The sequence below is a fragment of the Alternaria atra genome, assembly GCF_907166805.1.
Source record: "Alternaria atra isolate CS162 genome assembly, contig: 28, whole genome shotgun sequence".
In the NCBI taxonomy this organism is placed as follows: Eukaryota; Fungi; Ascomycota; class Dothideomycetes; order Pleosporales; family Pleosporaceae; genus Alternaria; species Alternaria atra.
In genome coordinates this window covers 2,889,383-2,914,887 of record NW_025091326.1, presented here as the reverse complement: position 1 = coordinate 2,914,887, position 25,505 = coordinate 2,889,383, and the positions used below count along the sequence as shown (strand labels likewise).

At 52.2% G+C, this 25,505-nt stretch overlaps 8 protein-coding genes across 8 annotated transcripts; 5 read left to right on the top strand and 3 right to left on the bottom strand.

Moving 5' to 3' along the window:
• Nucleotides 1-1,707: 1,707 nt before the first annotated feature.
• On the bottom strand, nucleotides 1,708-4,005 carry ALTATR162_LOCUS7964 (uncharacterized protein; the record flags this gene model as incomplete). Its single annotated transcript, XM_043315592.1, has 2 exons — nucleotides 1,708-1,875; nucleotides 1,924-4,005. The coding sequence occupies 2 exons, from the start codon at nucleotides 4,003-4,005 to the stop codon at nucleotides 1,708-1,710; spliced, it is 2,250 nt and encodes a 749-aa protein (XP_043171527.1).
• Nucleotides 4,006-4,595: 590 nt separating this feature from the next.
• Nucleotides 4,596-8,913, top strand: ALTATR162_LOCUS7963 (uncharacterized protein; the record flags this gene model as incomplete). Its single annotated transcript, XM_043315591.1, has 5 exons — nucleotides 4,596-5,178; nucleotides 5,229-6,061; nucleotides 6,124-6,213; nucleotides 6,305-6,475; nucleotides 6,568-8,913. 5 exons carry the CDS (start codon nucleotides 4,596-4,598, stop codon nucleotides 8,911-8,913), a joined length of 4,023 nt encoding a protein of 1,340 aa, XP_043171526.1.
• A 143-nt stretch (nucleotides 8,914-9,056) lies between these two features.
• On the bottom strand, nucleotides 9,057-10,622 carry ALTATR162_LOCUS7962 (uncharacterized protein; the record flags this gene model as incomplete). The annotated part of the gene is made up of 1 exon (XM_043315590.1): nucleotides 9,057-10,622. One exon carries the CDS (start codon nucleotides 10,620-10,622, stop codon nucleotides 9,057-9,059), a length of 1,566 nt encoding a protein of 521 aa, XP_043171525.1.
• Nucleotides 10,623-10,954: 332 nt separating this feature from the next.
• ALTATR162_LOCUS7961 (uncharacterized protein) lies at nucleotides 10,955-15,574 on the top strand (the record flags this gene model as incomplete). Its single annotated transcript, XM_043315589.1, has 5 exons — nucleotides 10,955-11,010; nucleotides 11,148-11,309; nucleotides 11,407-14,530; nucleotides 14,579-15,406; nucleotides 15,461-15,574. The coding sequence occupies 5 exons, from the start codon at nucleotides 10,955-10,957 to the stop codon at nucleotides 15,572-15,574; spliced, it is 4,284 nt and encodes a 1,427-aa protein (XP_043171524.1).
• Nucleotides 15,575-16,732: 1,158 nt separating this feature from the next.
• Nucleotides 16,733-17,304, top strand: ALTATR162_LOCUS7960 (uncharacterized protein; the record flags this gene model as incomplete). Its single annotated transcript, XM_043315588.1, has 2 exons — nucleotides 16,733-16,928; nucleotides 16,988-17,304. The coding sequence occupies 2 exons, from the start codon at nucleotides 16,733-16,735 to the stop codon at nucleotides 17,302-17,304; spliced, it is 513 nt and encodes a 170-aa protein (XP_043171523.1).
• A 429-nt stretch (nucleotides 17,305-17,733) lies between these two features.
• ALTATR162_LOCUS7959 (uncharacterized protein) lies at nucleotides 17,734-21,342 on the bottom strand (the record flags this gene model as incomplete). The annotated part of the gene is made up of 2 exons (XM_043315587.1): nucleotides 17,734-18,957; nucleotides 20,716-21,342. 2 exons carry the CDS (start codon nucleotides 21,340-21,342, stop codon nucleotides 17,734-17,736), a joined length of 1,851 nt encoding a protein of 616 aa, XP_043171522.1.
• A 530-nt stretch (nucleotides 21,343-21,872) lies between these two features.
• Nucleotides 21,873-22,824, top strand: ALTATR162_LOCUS7958 (uncharacterized protein; the record flags this gene model as incomplete). Its single annotated transcript, XM_043315586.1, has 3 exons — nucleotides 21,873-21,970; nucleotides 22,024-22,397; nucleotides 22,445-22,824. The coding sequence occupies 3 exons, from the start codon at nucleotides 21,873-21,875 to the stop codon at nucleotides 22,822-22,824; spliced, it is 852 nt and encodes a 283-aa protein (XP_043171521.1).
• A 541-nt stretch (nucleotides 22,825-23,365) lies between these two features.
• On the top strand, nucleotides 23,366-24,664 carry ALTATR162_LOCUS7957 (uncharacterized protein; the record flags this gene model as incomplete). The annotated part of the gene is made up of 1 exon (XM_043315585.1): nucleotides 23,366-24,664. One exon carries the CDS (start codon nucleotides 23,366-23,368, stop codon nucleotides 24,662-24,664), a length of 1,299 nt encoding a protein of 432 aa, XP_043171520.1.
• Nucleotides 24,665-25,505: the final 841 nt, after the last annotated feature.

The window sequence follows — 25,505 nt, the reverse complement described above, 5'->3', positions numbered from 1 at the left end:
GTATCGCAGCCATCCGTGACGCCGCTCTACCACCCTTGAATCTCGTGCTTGTCGTCCCTGCAACTTGCAACTACTGGCTTTTCGTCGACAAGCCCATCTCATCCCCACTGCCCGTCCCTCATCGTCCCCTATTTCGTCATGTCTCTCGGAACCATCCTTGTCCATCGGCTTCCGCGATGAATGCAGCCAATAGTCCCCATTACTGTTCCTGACCTGATCGCCCGCTATCCATCGTTTCTCAGGGACCAAGAGGCGCAGCACCTCCAAAATAGCAACGCTAGACCCGTTCCTCTACCATTTTCATGTCAAGATGCTAGAATATTTCTCTTTGCAATACTACACTACGGCAACTATGCCACTCGTGTCCTGACGGGCGCCGCCGTCGCCGCATTGGAGGCGTCGACCTGGCCCAACGATTGTGCTTATGGATGTGTTTCTAATTCTGCTCTCATCGTTTAGCATCATGGATTCGCTACGTCAGCGCGGGTGCGGCTCCCTATTTGGAATCATCGCCGTGCGTCACTACTCGACGTCTCTAAACTCTGTTTGATGATCTTTTTTTTTGACATGGTCGGTAGTAGCAACTTGAAGAAAACCGACAAGCCAAAACAAAATATAGGATATGGGTGGAACCCAGTCGCTAGCTGCACCATCCGTCCCACTAACGGCGGAAGTTTACCCGCAATGTGCTCCCCACCGTACAATGTCTCAATCAGACGGTGAGAAGCAATATGTCGTCTGGCCCTGCAAGTCTGCATCTCACGCAAGAGCGGCAGCAACGCATACCTCAAAGGAGCCAGAGAATGCTTCAAAGCCATCGTGGCTGACACTGCTAACGAATCACGCACTGCAATCACAAACGTGTGGGATCGAGCTGAGACCTTGGGGCGTGTACATTTACTCAACTGGAATGGGAGCTGGAACAACGGTGAGCACCTTGTAGCTGTTGCGCGCTTGTTCCGCTCTGGCAAAAGCTTAGCCTACCCACCTGCAGGTGTGGGCTCAGCTGTAGGAAAGCGTGCCGACGACAACACTTTGCCTGCATCCGTTGGGAACGTCTGGATGCCTTAGCAGTTTGATTATTCTGACCGCCTCCAAAGTGCCATCCCATTCCACAGCAGACGGCATCTGAAACCCCACCATGAGTGGCGTATACGAGCATCAGCCGCACATGCATGCCTTGACAACAGTTGTGCCGTTGCATTCGTACCGATTCCTGATTACGGTGTTTTCGCGCCCTGCATGTAGCTTGCTCGTATCCTACTCGCCAAGTGTTCTGCGCGAGTATTGAATCGTCTCGTATCTGAGCCCCGGTCACCAGCTAGGTATCCGCTGCATCTTCGGAGAAATTCGCCTCGCGCCGTTTCAGATGCTACTTGCCCTTTTGCTAGCAGATTCAGAGGCACAGAACACGACAAAGCAGCACATGTGATGTACTCACACTTATGTCACGGTGCAGTTGCGGTCGAAAAGCAAAGAAGAGACTAGTCTGATTTACATACGGGCTTGAGCCTAGCCGCTTCTGTCCATCCGGACATGCACGTGTAGGAGATGGCCTTACAAATGCACCGAAAACCAAGCCTGCGTAGCGCGACTTCTATGACGAGATGCACCCAAAGATCGATACCTATACACATCGCTGAAAGGCTACATGTAACGTGAAATGAGAAACGAGAGACAATTCAATCTGCGAGTACAAACCATCGTCTACCGGCTGTCGCAGTAGCCTGGAGCTTTGGGAGCACCGCCGTGGATCCAACTTTGAACAGTTAGGGTTGTTGTATATACCATGCCAACTGCACCGATAATGCAGAGTAACACGTCCACTACACGTGCAGTCGTTGTTCGTGCGACAGCCCGGTAATGGAGCATGGGCTATACGTTGTCAGCAATGAGTTGATCAGAAGCAGGAGAGATTCTTACAGGATAGATGAAGACCAGCGGGATGCAGGCAAAGCTTCCTACCAGGCTGACGAACTTGTCCAGGTCACCCGCACCAGCCCAGGCGAGACAGGCGCACACCAAGACTATGAAGAAGCGGAAGAAGTTCTTCTTCCATTTGACGTACGGGTTGTACTTGCCTGTCCTGCTGAACAACTGCTGGCTGGTAATCTCGATCGCAGGATAAATCTGCAGCGGAGTAGATAGCAAGATAGCGAGCGAGTAGATGAACTGAACACCGTTGACGAATTTGTTGTCCTGAGGCATGTTGAGAAGGACGACAGTCTTAGTCTTTGATCCAAATGCTGCATAGGACAGGGCACCAGCGCTGAGGAAGATGACAGTAATGATGATCATGACACCTCCCAGGACCTTGGGGAACTTCTTCGGGTCCTTCATGCCAGTCTGGATGGGGATGATGAGACCGATGCCTTCGAATGTGAAGATGGCGGTCCCGATGAAGAGCGTCCAGTCCTTAGCATTGAAGTTGACAATATCGGAAATGCCGCCCTGATCGACAATGGTGAAGAGATCGAAATAATACAGATATACAAGGCCCATGAGGATGAAAAGATCTGCTACCAACGCGAGCTTTTGGATGTTGTTGATGTTTCGATAAAGCGACAAGGGCAAGAAGATGACCATCTGCATCATGATCATGTACTTGATGTCGATGAAGGTCTTGCAGTTGGACACTGCAAGGACGAACGCTTGCAGATTCTCAGAGACGAAGACGATATAGGCGGACGAGAAGCCTATTTGCGATATTACAAGAGAGGTGTTGATCATGTTGCGCATCCAGTTTCCGTAGAGATGGAAGCCCATGTCACCGAACGAGTGCTCCACCACAAGACGAGTAGAGACGAGCAATACGAAGCAGGCGTAGGAGAGTCCTGCCACACCAAGAAGGACCAAGTTCGAAAAAGCCATACCACCGTTGAGGAAGGCTCGGGGTAGGAACAAGACACCTGTACCAACGAAGGATTTGAGGAGCAGCATGGCTGCACCTGTAGGGCTGCCAGTGCCCGTCTTCTTCACTTTGCGCTTCCTCCGCTTGCCGGGGGTCAGCAGTGCGCTCGACTCGCCGTACTCGCGGTCTTCGTCTTCGCTTTGCGCACCGGAATCTAGTGCATCGGAGGAGAAGTATTCATCCGGGCCCAGCACCTCGTCGTCTTCTTCGAGAGACTCACCGGCGAAGTGGCCGTATAGAGTCAAAAACTCAAGGAAGTTGCTCGTGAAGACCTGAGGCGGTGGGCGTGGCTGACGGACTGTCCCATAACCAGATGGGCCTGGACCAGGGGAGGGACTGTCAGCAGCTCTGCGCAGGTAGTTCCGCCTGAAGCCGCCTGGTTGTCGGATGGAGTCAATGTCTAGCGCCTCATCCTCAGGCTTGCGCCGAGACGACCCATGGAAGCTCTTGCTACGCTGGAACTTGCCCTGCTCCTCTGCCTGTTGCTGCTCACTCCACCTGTATATCTGTCGCGTGATGTCGCCGCCCTGAAGCTGCAAGCTCGAGAATTGCTCCTCATCTTCCTCTGGCTTCTTTCCAGTTGATTGAGCATCATCATCGCCTATGTACCCACGATTTGACCTGCTCGGTGAGGCATAGTGACCTACCAAATGTCGGCGCACGATCTCAGGATCTTCGTGAGGTACAGGAGAGCGACCTCGACCGTCAAAGGAACCGTAGTCGCTGGGTGGGACACGGGGAGGCGCCTCTTGGGCGGGTGAAAGCGGGCGTATCGGGGGTGGGCCGAATCGTGGGGGTGAATTGCCCAGTGACTCTTTCAGCGCCGAAGAGAGATTCGACTCGGATGGGCCGGGCAGCGACGACTGTGGATCTGTGCGTCCAGGTAGAGGTGTTTGTATTGACGACGAGTTGGCCGTCTGGGAAGGTGTTGGTATCTGGCGTACGGCAGGTGTACCGTTGGGTAGCGAAGGAACGGGCGAACCCAGTCTCGCGATAGAGCCTGCACGAACAGATTGCGACGGGGAACTTCCACGAGAACCTCGCGACGATGGCACCGCCTGTGCATTCGTGGATGATGAACGCTCACCCGACATATTGGGCTGCGTCTGCTGTCGAGCCTCTTTGGAGAGCTTTGTGATAAGAAACACGAGCTCCGGCTATCTGCGTCTAACGTCGCGACAGGAATTCTGAGCGTTAAAATAAGCTATAGGGGTTGTGTGAATGCTATCCTCGGCAGATGCATAACGCGAGGCTTCGAGATGCTACGCGAGATGTATAGCAACGAGATGAAGACGCGCAGAAGAAGCAACGAAACCTGAGACGGGCTGCACCGAGGCCTGTGCCGAGAGGTTGAGGTCATTCGTCGATTTGTCGGAGAGATGTGGCGCCCCACGCGCGGGATGACCATGTCACGCCGTTTTAAGCCCTGCATGTTTCCCCAGTGAAGCGAGCGCTAAGCCGCTAAGTGAAGCATAGCAGACGAGTTTACTGTTGGCGATGTAGATGCGGCGTCATCGCTTCTCGGTACTGTTTCCTTGTCACTTTTCCCAGCTGTTCTGCCCATGTCTTGCGTCCACAAACCAACATCCACGACTAGTTGGCGCATCCCGTGTACGGCCCTGACCGGAACCGCAGTGACACCTCGTGCCAGGAACATTGAACCAGGTTTCCGAATGCCGAGACCATGACCGATGCGGATGCGGACCAGACGGCCAGGCTCACCCTACCGAGAACTCGTTCCAACTTTGCAACCCGTACAGCACGAGATGAGAGTGAGCGGTTACACCGACGCTCCTTCGTACAGCAGTCACCGCCTCCCGATGAGGAAACACCGCTGCTGCCAGGGAGTGGACGCCGGCATCAAGACAATGCCAACGTCTTAGATGGCATCCAAGAGACTGAGGGTACACGAGGAGGGACAAGCAGCTGGTTCTTAAGCTTCTTCCGCACTTCGCAATGGACGTTGGGGAAGGAGCCCAGTAATGACAGAAAACGACACTCGGTCAGCGAAACCGCCAAACCAAGGCCTGGCGCATTTCCCAGACCCGTTGGAGGTACTGACAAGTTAGGTACCTTTGCTGGAGTCTTCGTGCCTGTAACTCTCAATGTTTTGTCCATTTTGATGTTTCTGAGATTTGGCTTCCTCCTTGGTCAAGCCGGCTTGATTGGCATGATGGGTATGCTGATAGCAGCATACGCCATTAATCTTTTGACTACTTTGAACATCTCTGCTATTGCTACAAATGGTACAGTCAGAGGAGGAGGCGGTGAGTTCAACGTCTAGACAGTCTTCTATCTCAACTAACATGGGATGCAGCATATTACCTCATCTCCAGAAGCCTGGGACCTGAATTTGGTGGATCCATAGGCATCGTTTACTATCTTGGCTCGGTCTTCAATACCTCACTGAACGCTGTCGGTCTCATCGATTGCCTCATCGAAAATTTCGGTACCCATGGAGGTGACATGGCAGAGTGGCTACCTCAGAGCTATTGGTGGCAGTTCCTTTGGGCCACCGTAGTTTTAGCAGCATGCACACTCATCTGTCTTGCTGGAAGTGGTCTCTTCGCTCGTTGCAGCAATGGCTTACTACTTGTTCTACTGGTCGCTACTATCAGTATACCTTTGTCAGCTGTCGTCAGGCCTCCGTTTACGAATCCGAAAGAGGACATTGTGTTCACAGGTCTCAGCATGGACACCTTTCGTCAGAACTTGCTACCCCACTTCACGCGAGGCGCCGCGGGAAGTGTTGATCATCACCGCGAGAACTTCCAAGATCTCTTCGGCATTCTCTTCCCAGCCACAGGAGGCATCCTAGCTGGTGCAAGCATGAGCGGAGATTTGAAGCATCCAAGCAAAGCCATTCCAAAAGGGACCTTATACGGTATAGGTTTGACCTTCGTCTTATATACACTCGTCATATTTGCAATGGCAGCGTCGATAGCACGCGAAACCTTCTATAACAACACAAATGTCATCCAGCTAACCAACATCTCCGGCGCCATCGTGCTTGCTGGCGAGGTGGCGACATCACTGTTCTCGGTGCTCATGGGTGTCATTGGTTCAGCAAAACTTCTCCAGGCTTTATCTCGCGACCATCTAATTCCTGGGCTTTCTCTATTTGGTCAAGGAACTAAAAGGTCCGACGAGGTAGGCTGTCTGCATCTATCACTTGTTGCGTCTATGCTAACCACGGGCCTTCATTGGCATAGCCTATCTACGCTATTATCATTACTTTCATCATTGCTCAAATCACGATGTTCGCCGACATCAACCAGATTGCTTCATTCATTACAATGACGGTATGTACTATCTTCTTATAGTTTCCATAGGGTATCTTTGTGCTCTGCGTGCTGCGAACACGTGTCACAAGTAGATTCTAACATGCTCTAGTATCTCATGACTTTCCTAGTCACCAACTTGGCCTGTTTTTTACTCAAGATTGGATCTGCTCCGAACTTCCGGCCATCGTTCCACTACTTCAACTGGCCCACAGCCGCGATTGGTACCGTCGCGTGTGGAGCTACCATGTTCTTCGTCGACGGCTTCTATGCGTCCGGATGTGTTGCTCTGCTTATGATTATCTTTCTGCTGATTCATTATACCACTCCCCTAAACCATGGGGTGATGTGAGTCAGGGTCTCATCTATCATCAGGTGCGAAAATACCTGCTGCGTTTACGCCAAGAACATGTCAAGTTCTGGAGACCCCAGATCTTACTTTTGGTGAACGACCCGCGGCGACAGTACAAATTGATTCAATTTTGCAACTCGTTGAAAAAGGGAGGTCTCTTCGTTCTCGGGCATGTCATCGTTTCCAGCAACTTTGGCGAAGCTGTGCCAGAGGCTAGACGCCAACAACAATCTTGGACGAAATATATCGACTTTTCCAGGATCAAGGCGTTTGTGAACATTGCCATATCTCCTGCTGTCGAGTGGGGTGCGCGTAATCTCGTACTAGGTGCAGGATTGGGTGGCATGCGGCCAAACATAGTTGTCATGGGCTTTTACAATCTGCCTGAGCTGAGGCAGGCGCAGCCCTCCATTGGTATACCTTCGCCCCAACCATCACGACCGTCTAGCAAGGCCGCAAATCATCCTATCTCTCGAAAAGCGATACAGGCAGCAGCCAGGCGACGCGTCACAGGCAATACCCATAGTATGCTTCCCACGGACGCTATGAAGCCGGAAAACGCAATTGCCATACGCAGCTACGTGACAGTTATCGAGGATTTGATTCTGCGGTTACAAGCAAACGTCGCTATAGGCAAGGGTTTCCAAGAGCTCGAAGTACCACCCGCGAAGCCTACGGCAAAGCAGAAAGCTTTCAGCTTTGTTGGTCTGAGTGAAATTGAGATTGAAGATTCTTCAAAGAAGTACATTGATCTGTGGCCAATACAGATGTCAGCTGAGGTCGCTACTGCTGGCGACGAGCCGGTCCGGAAGAATGTACTGACGACCAATTTCGACACATATACATTAATTCTTCAGCTTGGATGTATTTTGCATACGGTACCGTCTTGGAAGCGCATGTACAAGTTGAGAGTTTGTGTCTTCGTTGAGTACGAGACAGACGTCGAGGAAGAACGCGGTCGTGTTACCACATTGCTGCGTAATCTGCGCATTGAGGCTGAAGTTCACGTCTTCTGGCTATCATCTGGTGACTTGAGCATGTACGAAGTCATCATTAACGGAAGAGACGATGGTGATCTCGATCAGACTGGTCGTGATATCGATTATTCGCTAGAAGACGAGCGTTGGTGGCAAGATATCAAACGTCTGCGTCAACCCGAAAGTATGAGCGCCAGCCAGGAACTAGCACAAACTGTCGATATCCTTGAAGCCGTAACCAGCTGGCCTATCGCCTCATTTCAACATGGCAGGCAAGAGATAAACCCCAAGCGCTTCTCAGCACTACGTAAGATGCTACGCAAGGCTAAAAGTAGGACGTCGGTTAGCAATCTTGGCGATGGGACGAGAATCAAAATGCAAAGCCAAAGAATACCTGTCGAGCTACTGGAAGACAGCGACAGTGACACTCAGCCATCCTCAGCCTGTGGAAGAGAAGACGATGCTGATGATGAAGCAATGGCGTCTGATAGCGAGGCTATTGTCAGTGGCAGTAATTTCGACGAATACGACCTGGATGCATCGAGTGATGAAAGCGACTACAGCGGGCAGAGAATGTCACTAAGAAGGCGAAGGACGGCACCCAGCAACTCTCTCTTCACTAAGCAGCTAGACCTTCGCAAGACTATCTGGAAGAGTTCGCGCAAGGGCAGTACTTCGCAAAAGGACGACAGACCGACCACGCAGTCTGTAACGCCGTTTAAGCCGCACCCAGATGCCACCGCTTCCGACACAGCTGTTCTGCACTCTGGAGAGTGGTCCAAGACCCATAGTGTAGCTAGTTCGTCCTCGCAGCGCTCTGGTTCCTCACGCGCAAAACCTGTAGTCAAACCACCCCCAATGCGCCGGCAGTCACTACCGAAATTTACATCGAATCCGACTCCCCGAACAGCGGTCTCCTCGGAGGAAACAGCCGGCCCATCGATAACGTTTGTCGACACGCCCAAATCATCAACAGCTAACAAACAAGATCCTATGATCGTAACATCCGGCGAGCCTACCCAATTCGCCGCAGACAACAACGACAACCCAGAAACCGCCAGCCCCCATTCAGCCGCAGCATCGTCATATCACCAGCCCACCGACACCGGTACCGCCTCCCCAGCATCTGGGTTTCCTGCCCAACAAGCCATCCCCCTCTCCTTCAACGACCTACCTTGTCGCGCTCAACATCTCATTCTAAACGAGCTCATACGCCAACACTCCGAAGATACGGCTGTGGTTTTTACAACGCTGCCTAGTCCCATGGAAGGTACGTGTGAGAGTGAGGCTGAGAGTGTCAAGTATATTAGTGATTTGGAGGTGTTGTGCCAAGGATTGCCACCTGTCTTGTTGGTGCATAGTAATAGCATGACTGTTACTATGAATTTGTAGAGAAGTATGAGGGCGGATGTTGGATTGCAAGATGGGATGAGATATCGAGATGATAGTATGACATGTTACTCAAAACGAAACGATGTGATCAAGTTTTAAGAACGAGGTGGTGGTATCATTAATGCTACAACTACAAGTCTAAACTACTCGCTATCATCGTCGCTACTCGATACGTCTCCACTCTTCTCAGTTACCTCTTCCTCCTCCTCTACATCAGGTTTGCCAGTCATGGAGAAAGCCTTCAAACACGTGATCCTAGTGCCCGTGGAATACGATCCAAGCAGCTTTCCGACCTGAACTGCGGTAAAGCCCTTTGCCTTGCCCGCATCATCACTCTTTAGCTCATCCGTACTTAAGAACCAGAAACGAACAGTACCGTCGCTGCTACCAGTAACAACCAGGAAGCTTGTTTGTGAGAGAGTTACGATTTCAAAATCCTTGACACGGTTCGTCATGCCTGCAGCTGGGCCACCAATTTGGGCGACTAATCTGGCAGCTGGGACATCGTCCTTGTTCTTTTCTGATGCTTCAGTAGGTATCGTGGTATTTGTGTCGTAGAGGAGTACGCGGCCATCTTCCGTGGACACGAGTAGCGTGGCCGGATGTGACTCCGACGGCAAGTAGTGCATCTGATGAATCTTTGTCCTCGGGGTTGGCGCAATCTTTGCTTTTGGCTTGGATTCAATGTTGAAAACAACGATGCCGCGTTCGAAACCCACGGCAAATTCCTCGCCTTCCTTGTCCCAGATTACTCTCCTACCCTCGCCGGATGCGAAGCGCCCTTCGCCTACTGCGGTCAGGATGTTGCGATCAAAGTTTAGCACGCCGGCTTTCTTTCCTGTTACGAGATTCCAGAGACGCATGCACTTTTCGCCTTTGCCCACGCTGAGCATAAGTTTCATGCTGGGGTGGACGGCGAAATCGTTGATTCCAGATGGTACTTCGCCGGGTCCGGCTGTGTCTCCGCTGGGTCGGCCTTGGGGTTTCGGTATTGGTGCTTTGATTGTTGATAGGGCAGTCCAGTCGCGCGTTCTCGTGATGGCAATTGTGCTATCTTCCGCAGAGCTCAGGAGTTTCGCCCTCGTAGGGAAGTAGAGGGCTGTGATGTTTGATGAGTGGTGAAGTAATGAGCCAAGTTCCTTGTTCTTGGGGTTCTCCGTGATGGAGCCGCCATGGAGGGAAGGCAACTGTGGTCTGAGCTTTGAGGCGACAGGTGGTGCTGTTGAGATGGAATACAGGTTGATGCGCTCGTCGGTGCTACCTGTAGCTAGTGTGATCTTGGAAGTTTCATCTGACAGCGGAGACAGAGCAAGACAGCGGATGGAGGATGAATGGGCGTTGAAAAGAAATGTGTCGGTAAAATCCAATTTTGGCCTGTCTGCCTCAGGTGTCGATGCATTGTCCTGTGTGGTGAAGAGACTGCTGGGAAGAGCTGCTGCGAATCCGTGTAAAACTCTTTCGTAGGAGCCGGTTATGACTTGAACAGTCGTGACATCAGGTACTGCGTCTCCATTTTCCTTGGTAGAGTCGATCTGAAGTTTGCTCATGCTCACATCCATCTTCCCGTTGGCTGTAGCTTCCTTGCTCTTGCGGATCGCACTTTCCTTGGTTGCCTGCTGCTTTGGGGACGAGGCGACTGCTTCCTTGGTGGCTTTTAGCGCCTTCGCCTTGGCGGCACTCTCAGCGGTCTCTCTCTTTCTCTTTGCCATTGTTGATTATGCGTTGTTGTTTTGCTCAGTTGTCGCGTCTTTGGAGATCCAGAAGTTTTTGATGCAGACGGCAGGGACTAGGCCGGGTGGAGTAAGGTGCAGCTAGTGCCCCAATGTTGGCCCAATGAACCAGACTAGGCAGGGCTTATCACGGCCATCCCTGCAATGCGGCGTGCGCAGCCCTTCCCTCACGTTCTCGCAAGTCCCGCCCATCAGTTCAGCATATCGCAAAACACATTTCCATCAACGAACGCGTCCAACAACCCCCATAATTCATCACAACGGCGGCACTCGTGGATAACGGATGTCGGCCACCGTTCGTCGGTCTTCATATGTCCCTCGACAGTTTACGGGAAACCTTACGCCAGGAGAAGACAAATGAAGCCGCGTAAGTCAAAGTCGACGACTATCCATCGCGCTTGCAATTTGATCGATCACATCGACTAAATGCATCGATGCGACAAGGAAAAATCGCTCGTTTTGTTTTATTGGCGTGTTGTGGTGGTGCTAATTCAATGTCCCCAGATTCACATCCGCAGCACTGGAGCGCCATCTCCGGGCACTCTGGAAGGTTACGGGTTCCTGCAATGCCACTCTAAACGGCCACCAACCCAGGGCAGACGACTTCATCTATGGCGAACCTGATGAGGAGGAACGTCGTTTCCTTGACGAAAATGATATCTCACAGTAAGACTGATGTTCCCTACCTACTCGTTCCCAACCTTCCCGTCATCGATATTCGTGTTGTCGCCGCCTCATTCTGCTAACACGGTCGCGTTTATAGAGGTCGACGCTTCAACGATACAACGCTGCCCTTCCCAGTGGCCGTTACTGACCATCAGCCACCACTACCTGCTACTCTCCCATTCCAAGACTCATCCAAGCCCTTCACTAAGCCATCACCATCCCCCGTTGTCGGTACCCCAAGCCTCGAGGACCAACTTCGCGCTGCCTCAGCATCGCCTTCTGTTGCGACGCAAACTTTACCCTCGGTCGAATCATCACTGCAGAGTGATACCATTCACGTTACCCCTCGCGCGAAGGCTACTTCGCGTGCTGCCTCCCTTGCGGTGGAAGAAGAGGTAGCAAACAAGACCCAATCTGAAGCAGGCCCTGCTGTTCATGATGTAGGAAGCCAGGACGATCTCCCTATCGATAAATCCACTGTTGATCCTAGTGCTATTGCATCGCCGACTGCTGAGGAGACGGATGCAGCTACGTCCTATGACACGACGGATGTCAAACCGAAGCCACCACAGGTCGTGCATCTACCACCAAAAGAGGTTCAGGAGGCTAGGCTGCAGGAGACGGAGCGGAAGTTGGACAGGGCTGCGGAGAAGGAGCGAAAAGAAGAGGAACGGCTTACCATCCCACCTGCGAATGCGCCTGTCGATGTTTCCTCACCGTCGTCAACCGTCGGGCCCTACTCTCAGGCGACACCGCATGCGCAACACCATTCGCCCGATACCAGTCCCGACTCCGAGACTTATAGAGAACGCAACCACGTACCCTTACCAAATGACGATGTTCTCGACCCCGCCGCGCAGCAAGTCAAAGACGATCACGAACGTGCGTTACAGAAACGAATGAAGGAGGCAAGAGAGAACGCTCGAGCAAGAGAGGACGACTCCCCTACACCCGATATTGAACAACAGATCGAGGACGAACAGGCAATACGTTTGGCTCGCGATGGAAAGAGTCGCCTGAGCGAGTCTCAGCCCGCTGGGGATGCACATTCGTTGACGGAAGGTGTGGACGATGGTTCCCATGAATCGAAAACTGAGTGTCTCGATTTGGTTGGAACCAAGACTGTCAATGATGTTGCGGTTGATTCCTTACCAACGCCAACCACAGTTGCTGCGGAACCTTCAAACATGGACCGCGATAATGCCGAACAAGCCATCAACCAACAGCACGTCTCCCCTGCTGCCGATCATCCAACCCCTCCTGCTGATATCGACATCGAAATGCGCGACGTACCCCCTCTGGACGCACAATCAACAGTGTCACCCCAACCTCCAACATCCCGTCCTGAACGTATGACTACCCGTGTCGCTTCTGGAGCAATCCGACAGAAGTCTGTCTCCGAGATCATCGCTGAGAAGGCAGCTCCCAAGACTATGCTAACCCCTCGCTCAAGCAATCTATCAGCGTCTACCAGTCCTCCACGACCGCGAACTGCTCATCGTAAATCTCAAGAGATCTCGGCTGTCGTGTTTGCCAAAAAGACACCGACTAAGGCATCGAAAGCTCTGCAATCGTACAACGAAGACTATGCATCGCTCCAAGGTGCTTCGGAAGATTCAAGCCGAGACTATCTGGAAGGCCTTTTCAAGTATCAGGCTCATCACCCGCCTAGGTCTGTGCCTTTGCAGGAACTTGTGGCATCCGCAAGGAAGACGGTGTCGACAGCTGGCACGCTCGCTATGATTCGGGAACATCAAGACTATAAGATCCTGAAGAGAGTGTACCAGCTGCAGAATGCTAATCGATGGTCGTTGAGGCAACTTCAGAAGGCGGTCGAACCCGAGCGCCCATTCACCCATCAGGATCAATTACTCCTTGAAATGAAGTGGATGCAGACAGACTTCAAAGAAGAGAGGAAATGGAAGAAGGCCCTCGCCGCTACCTTTGCGGAATGGTGTGCCGAATACGTGAGCAGTACGCCTGAAGAGCGAACGACACTACAGGTCAACGCACGCATTCCGAAGTCTGCCAGACGTACAAGCAGCGACGAGGATATGAACGATGCTCCTACGCCAGATCTTGTCCATTCTAGCACGCATGAGACAGAGAGCGAGTCATACGGTGACGAGGATGATGTCCTTACTCCTGTTAATGCTACCCCTCCTATCGGTTTGTTCTCTCTAGGTTTCAATGACGTCGTCATGAAGATCGACCGTACACCCGCCAGTGATACCATGTTCCGGGAACTACCTCTCTACGACCCGATGTTTGAGGGCTCTAGCGACACCAACCCCTTCTCTCTTTCGGAACCACCAATCCTTCCTGTATCCAAGTTCGTCACAGGAAAGCTCGTCTCGCAAATACGAGGTCCGCCCAAGAAGCGTAGCAGATACGACTATGACTCCGAGGATGAGCCATCTTCGCCGCCTAGTCGATCTGGTACGTCAGCTGAACATTCGATGCCATCCACACCAGGTCGACGATTGTTCTGTCGCAACGACTTACCACCAGAAATGACCAACGTCGCCCTGTTCAATGCCGAGAACAAGCATGTCCGCGACCGACTACAAGCAGCCCATCAGTTCAGACCGCCTACAGAGTTCAACATGCCTACAATTGCCTTTTTCGAGAATCGCACGCCTTCTCAATGGCTATGGGAAGAAGACCAAAAACTCCGGGCGCTGGTGAAAGAGTATACATTCAACTGGTCTCTGGTGTCACAGCAGCTCTCGTTGCCGTCGATGTTTGTGTCTGGATCTGGTCGAAGAACGCCATGGGAGTGTTTTGAGCGCTGGGTACAACTGGAGGGTCTTCCAGCAGAAATGTCTAAAACGCAGTACTTTCGCACCTACCAGAGCCGGCTGGAGCAGGCCAACAAGACAGTGTTTGCCCAGTTCCAGGCTCAGCAGCAGCAACAACAGCAACAAGGTCAGACCCCAGGTCAACCCCGCAGGAGACCTACGACTACGCCAATACGGGTGGAGAGAAGGAGAGAAAACCGACATCTCGCCATTATCGATGGCATGCGCAAATTGGCTAGGAAACGCGAGTCTGCCGCCCACAAGCAAGCAGAGTCCCAGAAAGCTGCTGCGCTTCGAAAAGCACATGAGCCTGCGCCACCTAAAAACAACGTTCATACACCGCAGGAGTTCAGTCGTCTCAAGTGGGAACGCGAAGAAAAGCTGAAGCAAAGGCACATTGCGCAGGAGATGATGGCCAGGGTAAGCCTTGAGTATCATGCCAATTTGTCCACTACTGACTCCAAACAGCAACAGATGGTGGCACGGCAGCAGGCCCAATTACAAGCGCAACCGGGAATGGCAAACGGCGTTAACCAAATGCAACGTAACGGGACACCTGGAGGCACCAACAATGTTCCTCCGCAAATGGCCAATCCGTCTTTGCAACAGGGACAGAACGGCCCCGCAATGGCGGCGCGGGCGCACCAGTCCCAACAGGGCATGCAAGCCAACTTCGCCAACGGTAATATGTCTGGCATGTCGATGGGCACACCGGGCGTTCCCCAGGCACAGATGCAGGGCAACATGCAGAATGCTCAGCGTATGGGACCACCAGATCAGATGCGCATGGCTATGCAAAGAGGCCAGTTCAACGCCACTCAACAACACCAGTTCCAACTGCAACAGCAACAGATCAACATGGCTAGCAACCTCACCCAGGGCATGGGCATGAACGGTATTCCTAACGCGAACATGATGGCTCCTATTCCTAATCAGAACGGTGCGATGAACGGAAACATGAACAATTCCATGAACGGGATGTCAAACGCTGCTGGATCTCCACGGATGAATCAGGGTAATGGGAACATGCAAACGCCTTCCCGACCCCTATCCAGTGGACATATGCCTCAGCTCCTGGCATTCCAGAACCAGTTAAAGGTACAGCATCCGGAATGGACCCCAGAACAGGTTACAAAACAGGCCTCCGACCACCTCACCCGTTACCTTGCTAAGCAACGTACACAGGCAATGAGCGCAGCAGCTGGATCTCCAGGTATATCTCCTTCTCCACAGATGCAGAACAATCAGTACTTCCAACAGAACGGTGGCATGGCCAATGCTCCCCAAACAAACGCGGTACAGAACTACCAGGCCCAACTGGTCCAACAACAACGGCTGATGGCAAGACAGCAGGCCGGCAGTCCTGGATTGAATGCTCGACCACCTAGTCGGAGTGCCACGCCTCAAAACCCACAGATGCAACAAAGTCCGGGTATGCAGCAAGCGCAGATCAACCGGTCTTAGGAATTCCGATTGGCACAAAGGGAGCCTCCGTGAGGTCCCGTCACCGTTGTCTTGTATATAATTTTAATGTTCCTCCTTTAGCGTTGTCCTTCTAGCGTGGGGAGAGTCTGGCTTTTCGCAATGCGGTGGGCGTACCCCATGAGAAAGCATGGTGTTTGTGGCGTTGAACGGCGCTCTCACAGTCGCTCAGGGAAGTGGTTGGTACTGCGGGAAAAAACTCATTGTGTCGCTTTTTGTCAGCGGCATCCATCTGTGTCTTGTTGATGGGCTTCTATACTGGCTTAGAGCTTTCTGAATATCATGCAACTCGAGCATAACATCGAGATATAAACATTATACCTTTGAATCGCTGCCTTATCTTATGCTATCTTCGTGACTTGTGTCGTATTGGTAAATCGAATTATTAAAGGACTAATTTTTTTTCTGGCTAGATTCAGGTCTGGATGCAACGAATCTAAAACGCAAATTAGTAGAGTCTGTTATTTCGATCAATCGCCACACTTGATGTAAGAATATGAAAGCTGCCGTGGGCGCGGACCATGCGGTGACTAAGCCACGCGAAGCACTCGAAGGCGGTGGGTGAAGGCACAAAGAACGTCGCGCGCGGAAGTCGACCCTCACCTCCGCAGCACCTTCCCCAGCGGCCACCACTTGCCATCGCAACCCTCCAAAACCCCCTCGGCCTCGACTCAACCGCGCCCATCGTTGCTTCTCCTGGTGTTTCATCCTGATCACTTTCTTCTACAACCGTCGCGCATCTTCCTCACTTGCGACCGCGGCAAGCGTATTCATACATACAGGCAAGAGTAGATAGGTGTAGAGAGAAGAAAGAGCCGGCATAATGAACGCGCCAGACAGGTAAGCTCTGTGTTTTACAACTCACTCTCCATCAAAACAGTACCCTCTGTACGCGCAGTCCACAGTCCACGATGCCAATCCACCACGATCATGACCACGTACCTGAACGGTATGTTCTGTACTTTCACCACGAGTGAAAAAAAAACGGAATGACGCACATTTCCACAAGCACACGATACTGGCGCCTGATCAAGAAAACATGCTGCAACGTATATATACAACCTCAAAAGTATGCGACACTACGACAGATACTACTCTACAGCGGACACCACCCGACAAACGAAACCAAGATACACCACCATGAGCAGGAGTCCAAGCACGTCCTTCTCATCGAAAATCGGACAACTCATCGAGCGAAACCCAAACTGTGGACTGCGCGACAGCTCAAAAAACAACCGCCATGTGTCGCACAAAGCTGACCACGACGCTGAGTTTAGATTCGAGCTCTTCCTGCTAGACGACGGTCAGCAGAAGGTCGAGGAGAAGGCCGAGACCCGTACGTACAAACTGCTATTTTCCCCTCTTCCACCCTCTCACAAGACCAACGCGGAACAGGCGTTCCCAACACGGCCGTCTTCACATTCAACAAAGAAGACCACACGCTCGGCAACCTCCTCTCGCAACGCCTCCTCAAGAACCCCGCCGTCATGTTCGCCGCGTACAAAGTCCCCCACCCGCTCTTCGCTACTTTTGAACTCCGTGTTCAAACCGATGGAACTATTACACCCAAGGAAGCTGTCATGGCTACTTGTCGATTGGTCATTCAAGATCTGTCCAAGCTGAATGAAAGCTTTCAGACAGAGTGGCTGGGCAAGAGGATTGTGTCCGAGGGCGAGGCGGAGAGGCAACAGCGGGAGCAGAATAACTTCTAGATTGGTCATGAGAAAGATTAGCCCGCTCTTGAACCGCACAGGGTTGACAAAGGAGTTTGTGGGAATTGTTGTTATGCGTATGTTAGGCGTCTGTTTCTCAAGATACGAGACAGACTTTGGCCTATTATCATACTTTGATGGTCTGGCGTTCATGGTCGGTCGATATGACGATGTAAAAAGATTCTAAAATTGTCTCTTACATACATACCCCATAGAGCTGAGAATTATCTGAATAATGAAGAGAGAAAAAAACAAGGTGGCTCACCAATTACATCAAACATTTCTCACATATTTCCGTACAGTTAAGAGTAGTATATTATCATCGTAAAGTCACCGTGTAGAGGAATCAGTGGCATTCAAAGATTGCAGCAAAGCTGGTTGATATTGTTCTATTCTTCCGACAGTATCTGTGTCACACATGCGCGACGGCTAATCTAGCTCATCATCCAAATCCGACCAACGTCCAAGCAGTGGCTTAGTGGAGAGTACAGTGTCGTCTGTCGGCGCAGCATTACTCTCATCGCTAGCAGGCGTACCACTCGAAGCTTCAGGCACATCCTTTGATGCACCTTCATCCTCGCTTATGGCAGCACTGTTAGCGCCACTAACCTTCTCCTTCTGCTCCTCTTCCTCTTCGGCTTCCTCCCAGTTCTCTGCAATCTCTACAGGCGCCTCTTTCTGTTTCTTCTTCTTGCTGCTTAAGCTAAGAACCGCAAAGCCACCCTTATTGCCAAAAGACGCGGTCTTTTGAATCTGGCGAAACGGAACACCCTTTGAGGCAGCGACTTGACTCCAGCCGGAGCCAGGACCAACATCAGACTCTTTGCGGAGGATATTGAGCGATGAATCGAGTCGTGCGAGCTGGACGTTCTTTCCAATATTTTGCGTTATGACAGCTTGAGTCAATGGTGTTTGGATCGATTCGAGCATTTTCTGCATGTCATGTTCTGGAATGCTGAGACGAGCTGCTAGAGGTGGTTTCAATGCTACTGCTTCGCTGGGCAAAAAGGTAACCTCCAGTTCGCATCGGAAGGATGTCGTTGCAAGTACGCTCCTGATGATGGGGTTGAGCTCTTCGATAGTAAGTGCGAAGCGAGGGTTCAAGATAATGAATGCGTTGTAGGGATCGCCGTTGGTGTTGCTGGGCTTGGGACGCAAGGGAGCAGCTGAAGTCACTGCTGGTGCAGGCGCAGGAGCAAGACGTTGTTGAATTTGACGAGTTCTAGCGCAATCTGCAAGCGTTCGCATTGGCGCCATGACGAACTTCGGGGTCTTGAAGATCGCCACATGTCTATGTGGCTCTGGATCCATGCTCTCTGAGTCCATGCCAAAGTCTTCAGCAAGGTGGTGAATGAATTTGCGTTGATTACGGGGCATTGGTTTGAAGCGAAAACGCTTCTGATCTGGGTCGGCAGCGAACAGTCTAAGTTGCTTCTCCTGAGTAACTGCCCAAGTGGCGTTCTGCTGGTACATGTTCAATGTAGCGTCTGAATATGGGATGTGATCGCTTTGATGCTCCGGGTCGACGTTGAGTGCGAGAGCCAGAACGCGGTTACGCTCTAATCGCGCGCACTCTTCGTCGCACTTGAGTACCTTCTTTAGATTGCCGTCCCCGTTACGCGAAGCATTGCACTTGGCCTCTTGCTTAATCCTCTGGCATTCGCACGTAACGAAGATCTTGTGTGGACAAGGCTTCTCTTCCTTGCATGGTTGAGGGAAATGGCAAGATGCCAGGCACGGATGACCACAAACACTTAGTTCTTTGCCACAGGCTTGCGTGCATGGCTCCTCGCACTCTCCTGGTCGATGGCATTGCTTCTGGCACTTGTGCGTGCCACACTTGAGCGTACGTCCGCAGACCTGGCCACAGCGTACCTCAGTCAACCAACATGGTTGATTCTTGAGAACACTCTTGCCACACAAACACGGCTTTGCCGTCAGAAAAGCGCACTTGGGACATGGCTGGTCATCTTGGTGGCAACTATGGTCCAGTTGAGGATGTCCACAATCCTTAGGTCGCTCACACTTGAAACGACATGGCGGAGGCTTCGTGCCGCATGGCAATGGAGGTTGTAGAACAGTCCGTCCACAATGGCAGCTAAGCTCGTCGAAGATGGCATCGCGACATGTACCGCAGGGACCTTTGTGGCAGAGTTCCTGGCAGCGATGTTCAGGGTTGCCACACTTTAATTGCCGGCCGCAGCTCCGGGTACAGATATGTTCGGCTTCGAAGTTCTCGCGAGGCTGACGAGGAGCCGAATCCAATGGTCTACCCTTACGGCGATTCGACTGGCGCTCGGCAGCTTTCTTCTCTCCAGCACAGCAGTGCTCGCCGCACTCGTGACGTCCGCAGTTCAACGACACTTTGCAGATGCGTCTGCATTGAGGAGGCTCGTCAATTCCCTGGTGGCAGATCGTCCTGGATGATGTGCGCCCGCATCTACATGAGATGTCAACGTTCTTCAGACAAGAACGGCATTCACCCTGATGGCAGAGCTGCTCGCACTTATGGCCACAGGGAAGTGTTTGCCCACAAGGTTTGTCGCAATTTGGTATCGGGTCCTCGCACGTCGTTCGTGGGTTGCTTGACATGTCGCGCAGAGCAGTCTTGCCACAAGGACAGCGGGTGACTACGTCTGGAGATCGCGGGCAATGAGGTGCCTGTGTGTCTTGTGGGTGACATGGCAGCTCGCAAGTGTGCTTCCCGCAATCGAAAGAGCGTCCACACTGATTGGGACACTCGAAAGATCCTATCCATGTCTCTATTGTAGCAGCGCCATCTGCAGCGACATGAGACTGGCTACTCTTCTTCTCTTCTGCTCGGTCATGACATAAAATGTCTTTCTGTATCTGACCACAATAGCAACGTGCTGGCACCCGTACTTCACAGGCGCCACAAGGGCCATCGTGGCATGGGCGTTCACATTGATGCTCTCCGCAAGGCATCAGCCCTCCACAGACGTTGCCGCAGCTCCAACCGTTTTCGTAGTCGGTATCAATACAACGTCGAGTGACTGACTTTTTGCCACAGAAGCAGTGCTGAGTGGGGCCCATCAAACCACATGGAGGACAAGGGCCTGCATGACATGTCGAGCCACAAGGGTGCGGACAGGGCTTGGGAAGAACCCGGGGTCGTGAGCAAGTCTGACCACATGAGAATGGTGGTAGACCAGGTGTTGATCGCGGATCCAGCTCCTTCTCACACCAACAGTGAAAATTCTTCGGTAGAGTGTCTTTTGGTAGATTGCAGCCAGGGCAGCGCCATTGTCTTGGAGGAGGTGTTTCTCCATCTTGAGTCTGCTGTCGCGCTGCCGCCGAACCTTCATTTGTTGACCACTTCTTAATGCATCCCAGATGGAACACAGTCCAGCATGTTCTACACGACCAGACACCTCGCGAACGCCTTGTAACGTCTTCAGTGCAGATTGCGCATTCATAGTGCCCATTATCGATATCCTCGTGTGTTCTGGTGGCGATATCGGGTGCGGTCGATTTGGGGGCTTGCGGCTGCTTCTGACGCGGTGGTCGTGATTTGCGAGGGGCAATGGGTTGGCCGGGCTGGAAGGTAGGCGCATCTGCTTGTAATCCTCCTGGGGCCTCTGAAATGGCGGAAGCTGCATCATCTTCTACAGTCAATTGCCCACCGAATTGACGGCCACCAGCAGCCATACGCTGTGGGGCATGCTCTGCGCCACCTCTCCCTCTGCCACCCCGCCCACCTCCACGTCCGCCCCGTCCACCTCTTCCACCTCTATGCGCTGCTTCTTGTACAGACGAGGGCTCAAAGTCGAGGGCGGCAGCATTTGATTGTGAGGGTCTTGCACTATCTGTTTGGCCTCCCCGGCCTCGTCCTCTGCCACTCCGTCCGCCGCCTCTTTGTGATGGTTGTTGTGCTTGCGCTGGCTCTTGCTGCTCCGGCTGTGCAGTGGTATTCGCGTTTGGTTTTCGATGTCGTGGATTCCGCCGCCCTCGTGCTCCTCTTGAGGCATCTGATGGGCCTGCGGCGGGTGGCTGAGGCGCAACTGCAGGAGTCGACATGCTGTGCGATTCGATTGCGGCAATTTCGAGTGCTGACTTGACGATGGTGATGTATACCCTTGGCCCGCCTAGAGTTGAAAGAAAGGAGTGGTATTGCAGGCTCTAGTAAATGTATGGCCTGCTGAACTGGTAAAGAGAAGGCAGTCGCGGTATTGTTGTGACGGGAAGCTTTGCAGTGGCGAGCAGTTAGTTATATTGGAGAAAGAACCCGAGGAAGGACACTAAAAAGGCGGTTCCAGAATATGCGGGTGCAGTGATGAGTCAAAGTGCACTCATATGGCGGAGTAGCCCGGCGAGTTGCCTCGGGCGTTCAGGTGCAGTGGCGCCGTTGAAGGCGAGAGCGATTGAATAATTGATTGCTGCGCTGGGTGACTGTTGTACGCATGGGAATTTACATGGGGCAGCGCGTCATACCTAGGGTCCGGCCAATCGAGACTACGGCTAGTTCCGGGCGTCCATGGCCGCCGTGTTAGAGCTTCACATCGCGAACGACACCATCGACCATCGACCCAAACATATCCACGCACATCATGGTCAAGACACTCGTCGGCGCCCTCGCTCTGGCAGCACTTCCCTCGGCCCTCGCGTTCCGCAACACGTCGCCCTTCTTCCTCTTCTCTACGGCCGAGTACGCATGACAACAAGCAGCGCATCCTGACGTCTCCAAGCTAACAACTGCAGCCTGCTAATCCCCAGCAACGACGCCGCCATCGCTGAGTCATCAGAAGTCACCGCCGATGTCCTCAAGGCCCTCGAACACTGCCCTACCAAGTCATATGTCGTTGTCGAGCAAAGGGGAGTCTCTGCCGCCGACTACGTAGATGGCCGCGCCGCGCCACAACTGAGCCGATACATGGCTGGCCAGCACGCCGAGGTCAAGTCAACTGTGGCGATACCGGATATTGTTGGACACGTCGATGCGGCAGCCATCACCGAACATCTGGTCTCCAAATGCGGGAAGGGCTTCAATGATGATGATACATGGTTCGCGAGGCAAACTCTTGAAGCGCCCCCAACTTCAAAGGCGCTACGCGTCGAGCAGCTTCAATCTGATGGTAGGCACACCATGTCCGGGATACTTGACCAGAGCTAACCAGTACAGATGCCACGCTCGAGCAATTCATCCAAAATGATGCAAAGTCCCAGGACTACACCGTTATCTACATCACCACTCCCCAGACCGAAGCGCAAGCCAAGGAATCGCTCGAGCACTACACATATGAGATGGAGACCTCATTTCCAGAATCCGTGCAGATGGAGCTGAAGCGGGATCTTTCTTCGCATGCCAAGCGAGCAAACTCGACGGAAGGCGGTCTTTTCGAGAAGTACCAGTACTTCACTCCCGGCATCTTCATGGGCTTCGCTGCCATTATCCCGTTGTTCCTCATTCTCGTGGTTGGCGTCCGAGCCCTCACCAGTCTCGAGGTTTCATACTTCGCCTTCAGCAAGGAGATGGGTCCTAATGCGCAGAAGAAGCAGTAGACGTCTTCTGGGTGGATTAGAGAAGTTGTTAGCGCACAGTGTATATCTTGTAAGTTAGTAGGCATGAGTAACCGGCGTTCATATGGCTTTGGGTCAGTAGCGAAATACCAACATTGTAGTACCCAGGCTCTATTCCTATCTGATATGTTCCCATACTGCTATCAGGTGCCTTGCATATACTATAATCGAAATACGGCTATGAATGCACGTTGGCGGGCCGTTCGGGCATGCTAGACTGATGATGTTACCTAGCCGGTTCCCCAACTTTGCCGAACTCGAAACCCCGGAGTAGCCACTCACATTCGCAGTCAGCACTAAGCCGTGCATCCACAGGTACACGAACATGGGCTGTAAGTCCGATGAGTGCATACCGCTCCGGCATACGATGTATATGTACAGCTCTTTGAGCTCGAACCCCAAGTACAACATCCAACTCCGCACCGTCTGCAAATAGCCGTCTATTTTCTTAAAACCAACAAAAAGTGCCAGCCAAGACATCTCCAACACTGCAACAGTAAAGAAGGTTCCCACAGATTCTACCATGGCTTCTCCAAAGCCGATGGACATCATCATCCTAGGCGGCGGCATAGCCGGCCTAACGACCGCTCTCTCCCTCACCAAATTTGCTCCTGCCTCGTCACCACCAAATATCACCATTTTCGAGATCAGGCCTGAGCCTGCAACAATCGGTGGTGCCGTAAACCTCACACCCAACGCTCTGCGTCTCCTTTCACACCTAGGAGCTCTCGATGAGATCCGTGCCAAAGGATATGGCGCAGAATGTCTCGCAGTAGAAGTCTTCGACCTCTACACCAACGTCAAAATAGCGGAAAGCTCCTTCAGAGGACCAGACGGAAAAGGTCTGGGTGATCCTCCATTTACTGCGCTGAGAATTACAAGAGGAGAGGCGCTCAAGGGTGTCCTTGCTGCCATTGAGAAGCACCCAAACATCAAGCTTGTATGCGGCAAGAAAACAATCAATATCAATGAAAGCGACACTGATGTCAACATCGATTTCGAAGACGGAGGAAGCGCAAAGGCGGACATACTAATTGGATGTGACGGTATCCACAGCGTTGCGCGCCTCAAGCACGTCGAGCCCGAGCGAAAAGCAATGTACAGCGGAATATGTAACGCCTTCGGCTTCGCACCCCGACGAAAGTTGGAGTCCTCCAGCCAGGACTTTGAGCCCACGCACTTTGAAGTCAGCGGCATGAACTTTGGTCGTCGCGGCATGATGTTGACGTCCTTCCACGACCAAGCACAAGAAAGCATCTACGTGGGCGCACTGATGCAAGTCCCCGAGATTGCAGACCGCAATGGCTGGAAAGCAGCAGGAGCTGATGTGCAGAAGATCCGCAACGAGATGCTGGACCGTTACTCTGGTGCTGCAAATTCGCAGATTGCACATTGGATTGAGGATGCAGAGGGTCTGTATCTCTGGCCTGTGTTCACCCTCTCAAAGGGGGGTAAATGGGCTACCGACCGCGTCATATTGATTGGCGATTCCGCACACGCTATGCCTCCGCAGGGCGAATCCACAGGCATTGTCTTCGAAGATGGTGTCTTATTCTCGCGCTGCTTGGCAAAGTGGATGGAGGATAGACGCGACGAAGGCGTACCTGTCAAGGAAGCTTTTGACGCGTATGAATCTTTGAGACGCGCGAGAATCGATACTGCTTTCGATGAGAGTCAGAGTGTGGTTAAGACAGTGCAAGATACGCCTTGGTTGGGCCACAAGATCAAGATGAATGTGGTGCCGTGGTATCTTTGGTGGACGAGGAGTTACCGGGAAAAACATTTCATAGAGGATGTTACGACGTGTGACATTGGGTATTGATGGGTCTTGGTGTTGTTGGCATATTGGACGGCTCATGGGGGCACCTATCGCCTGTGCCATCTGAAAGCAGATGGGTGGACAGTACCGCCCGAACAATGCACTTCAAGTTCCTAACTGGAAATTCAGATGTTAAGCATATTTGCCTCTCGATTATCGGTCTTCTCAAAGCTTTCATGTGCGATCTCCTGTTAACAACTCTAGTATCATCGCTCGCTTACAGCGAGAAACCTTTTATCGGACGCCACATCATGTCTTACTATTGTTCTTCAACCCGTCTAGTCCGTCCATCCCAACCACCCCTTTCAAACCGCAGATCGAGCGGAACGACTCAGCTGTTACTACTCCAATTTTCAGGGTTACGGATCATAAGGGATTCCGCTATGAAAGCTGAAGTAGGTGCAATGTAGACCAGGCAGTTACAGTGGAGAGGGAGAAATAATGACTCGACTGTTCAAGGGAAAAAAATCCGAGGCGACAGTAGGGGTTCAGAGATGTTTGCGACAATTGTTCTATATGAGTATGAAGTATGGTAAACAAGTGCACGATAAACAATTCTAAACCACATCCTGTACCTTCCGCTGTTGCATTAGTGAAAAGAAGAAAAATGCATCAACCAGAGGATAATAGAGCAGTCAACCCACTATTCGTGTACCAAAGTCTTCCAAAGTGCATTGAACCAGCGCGTGCTCGAAATTTTCCACCTCTTCCATCTTGTTCATCCAGTTCTCTTGCCCTCACGTCCTACTACACTCACACCGAGCATACAACGCCACCATGCCTGCGCAGCTCAACTTAACCCAACCCACCCACTTACCCCATCAAGCAATTCCAACTTTTCTAT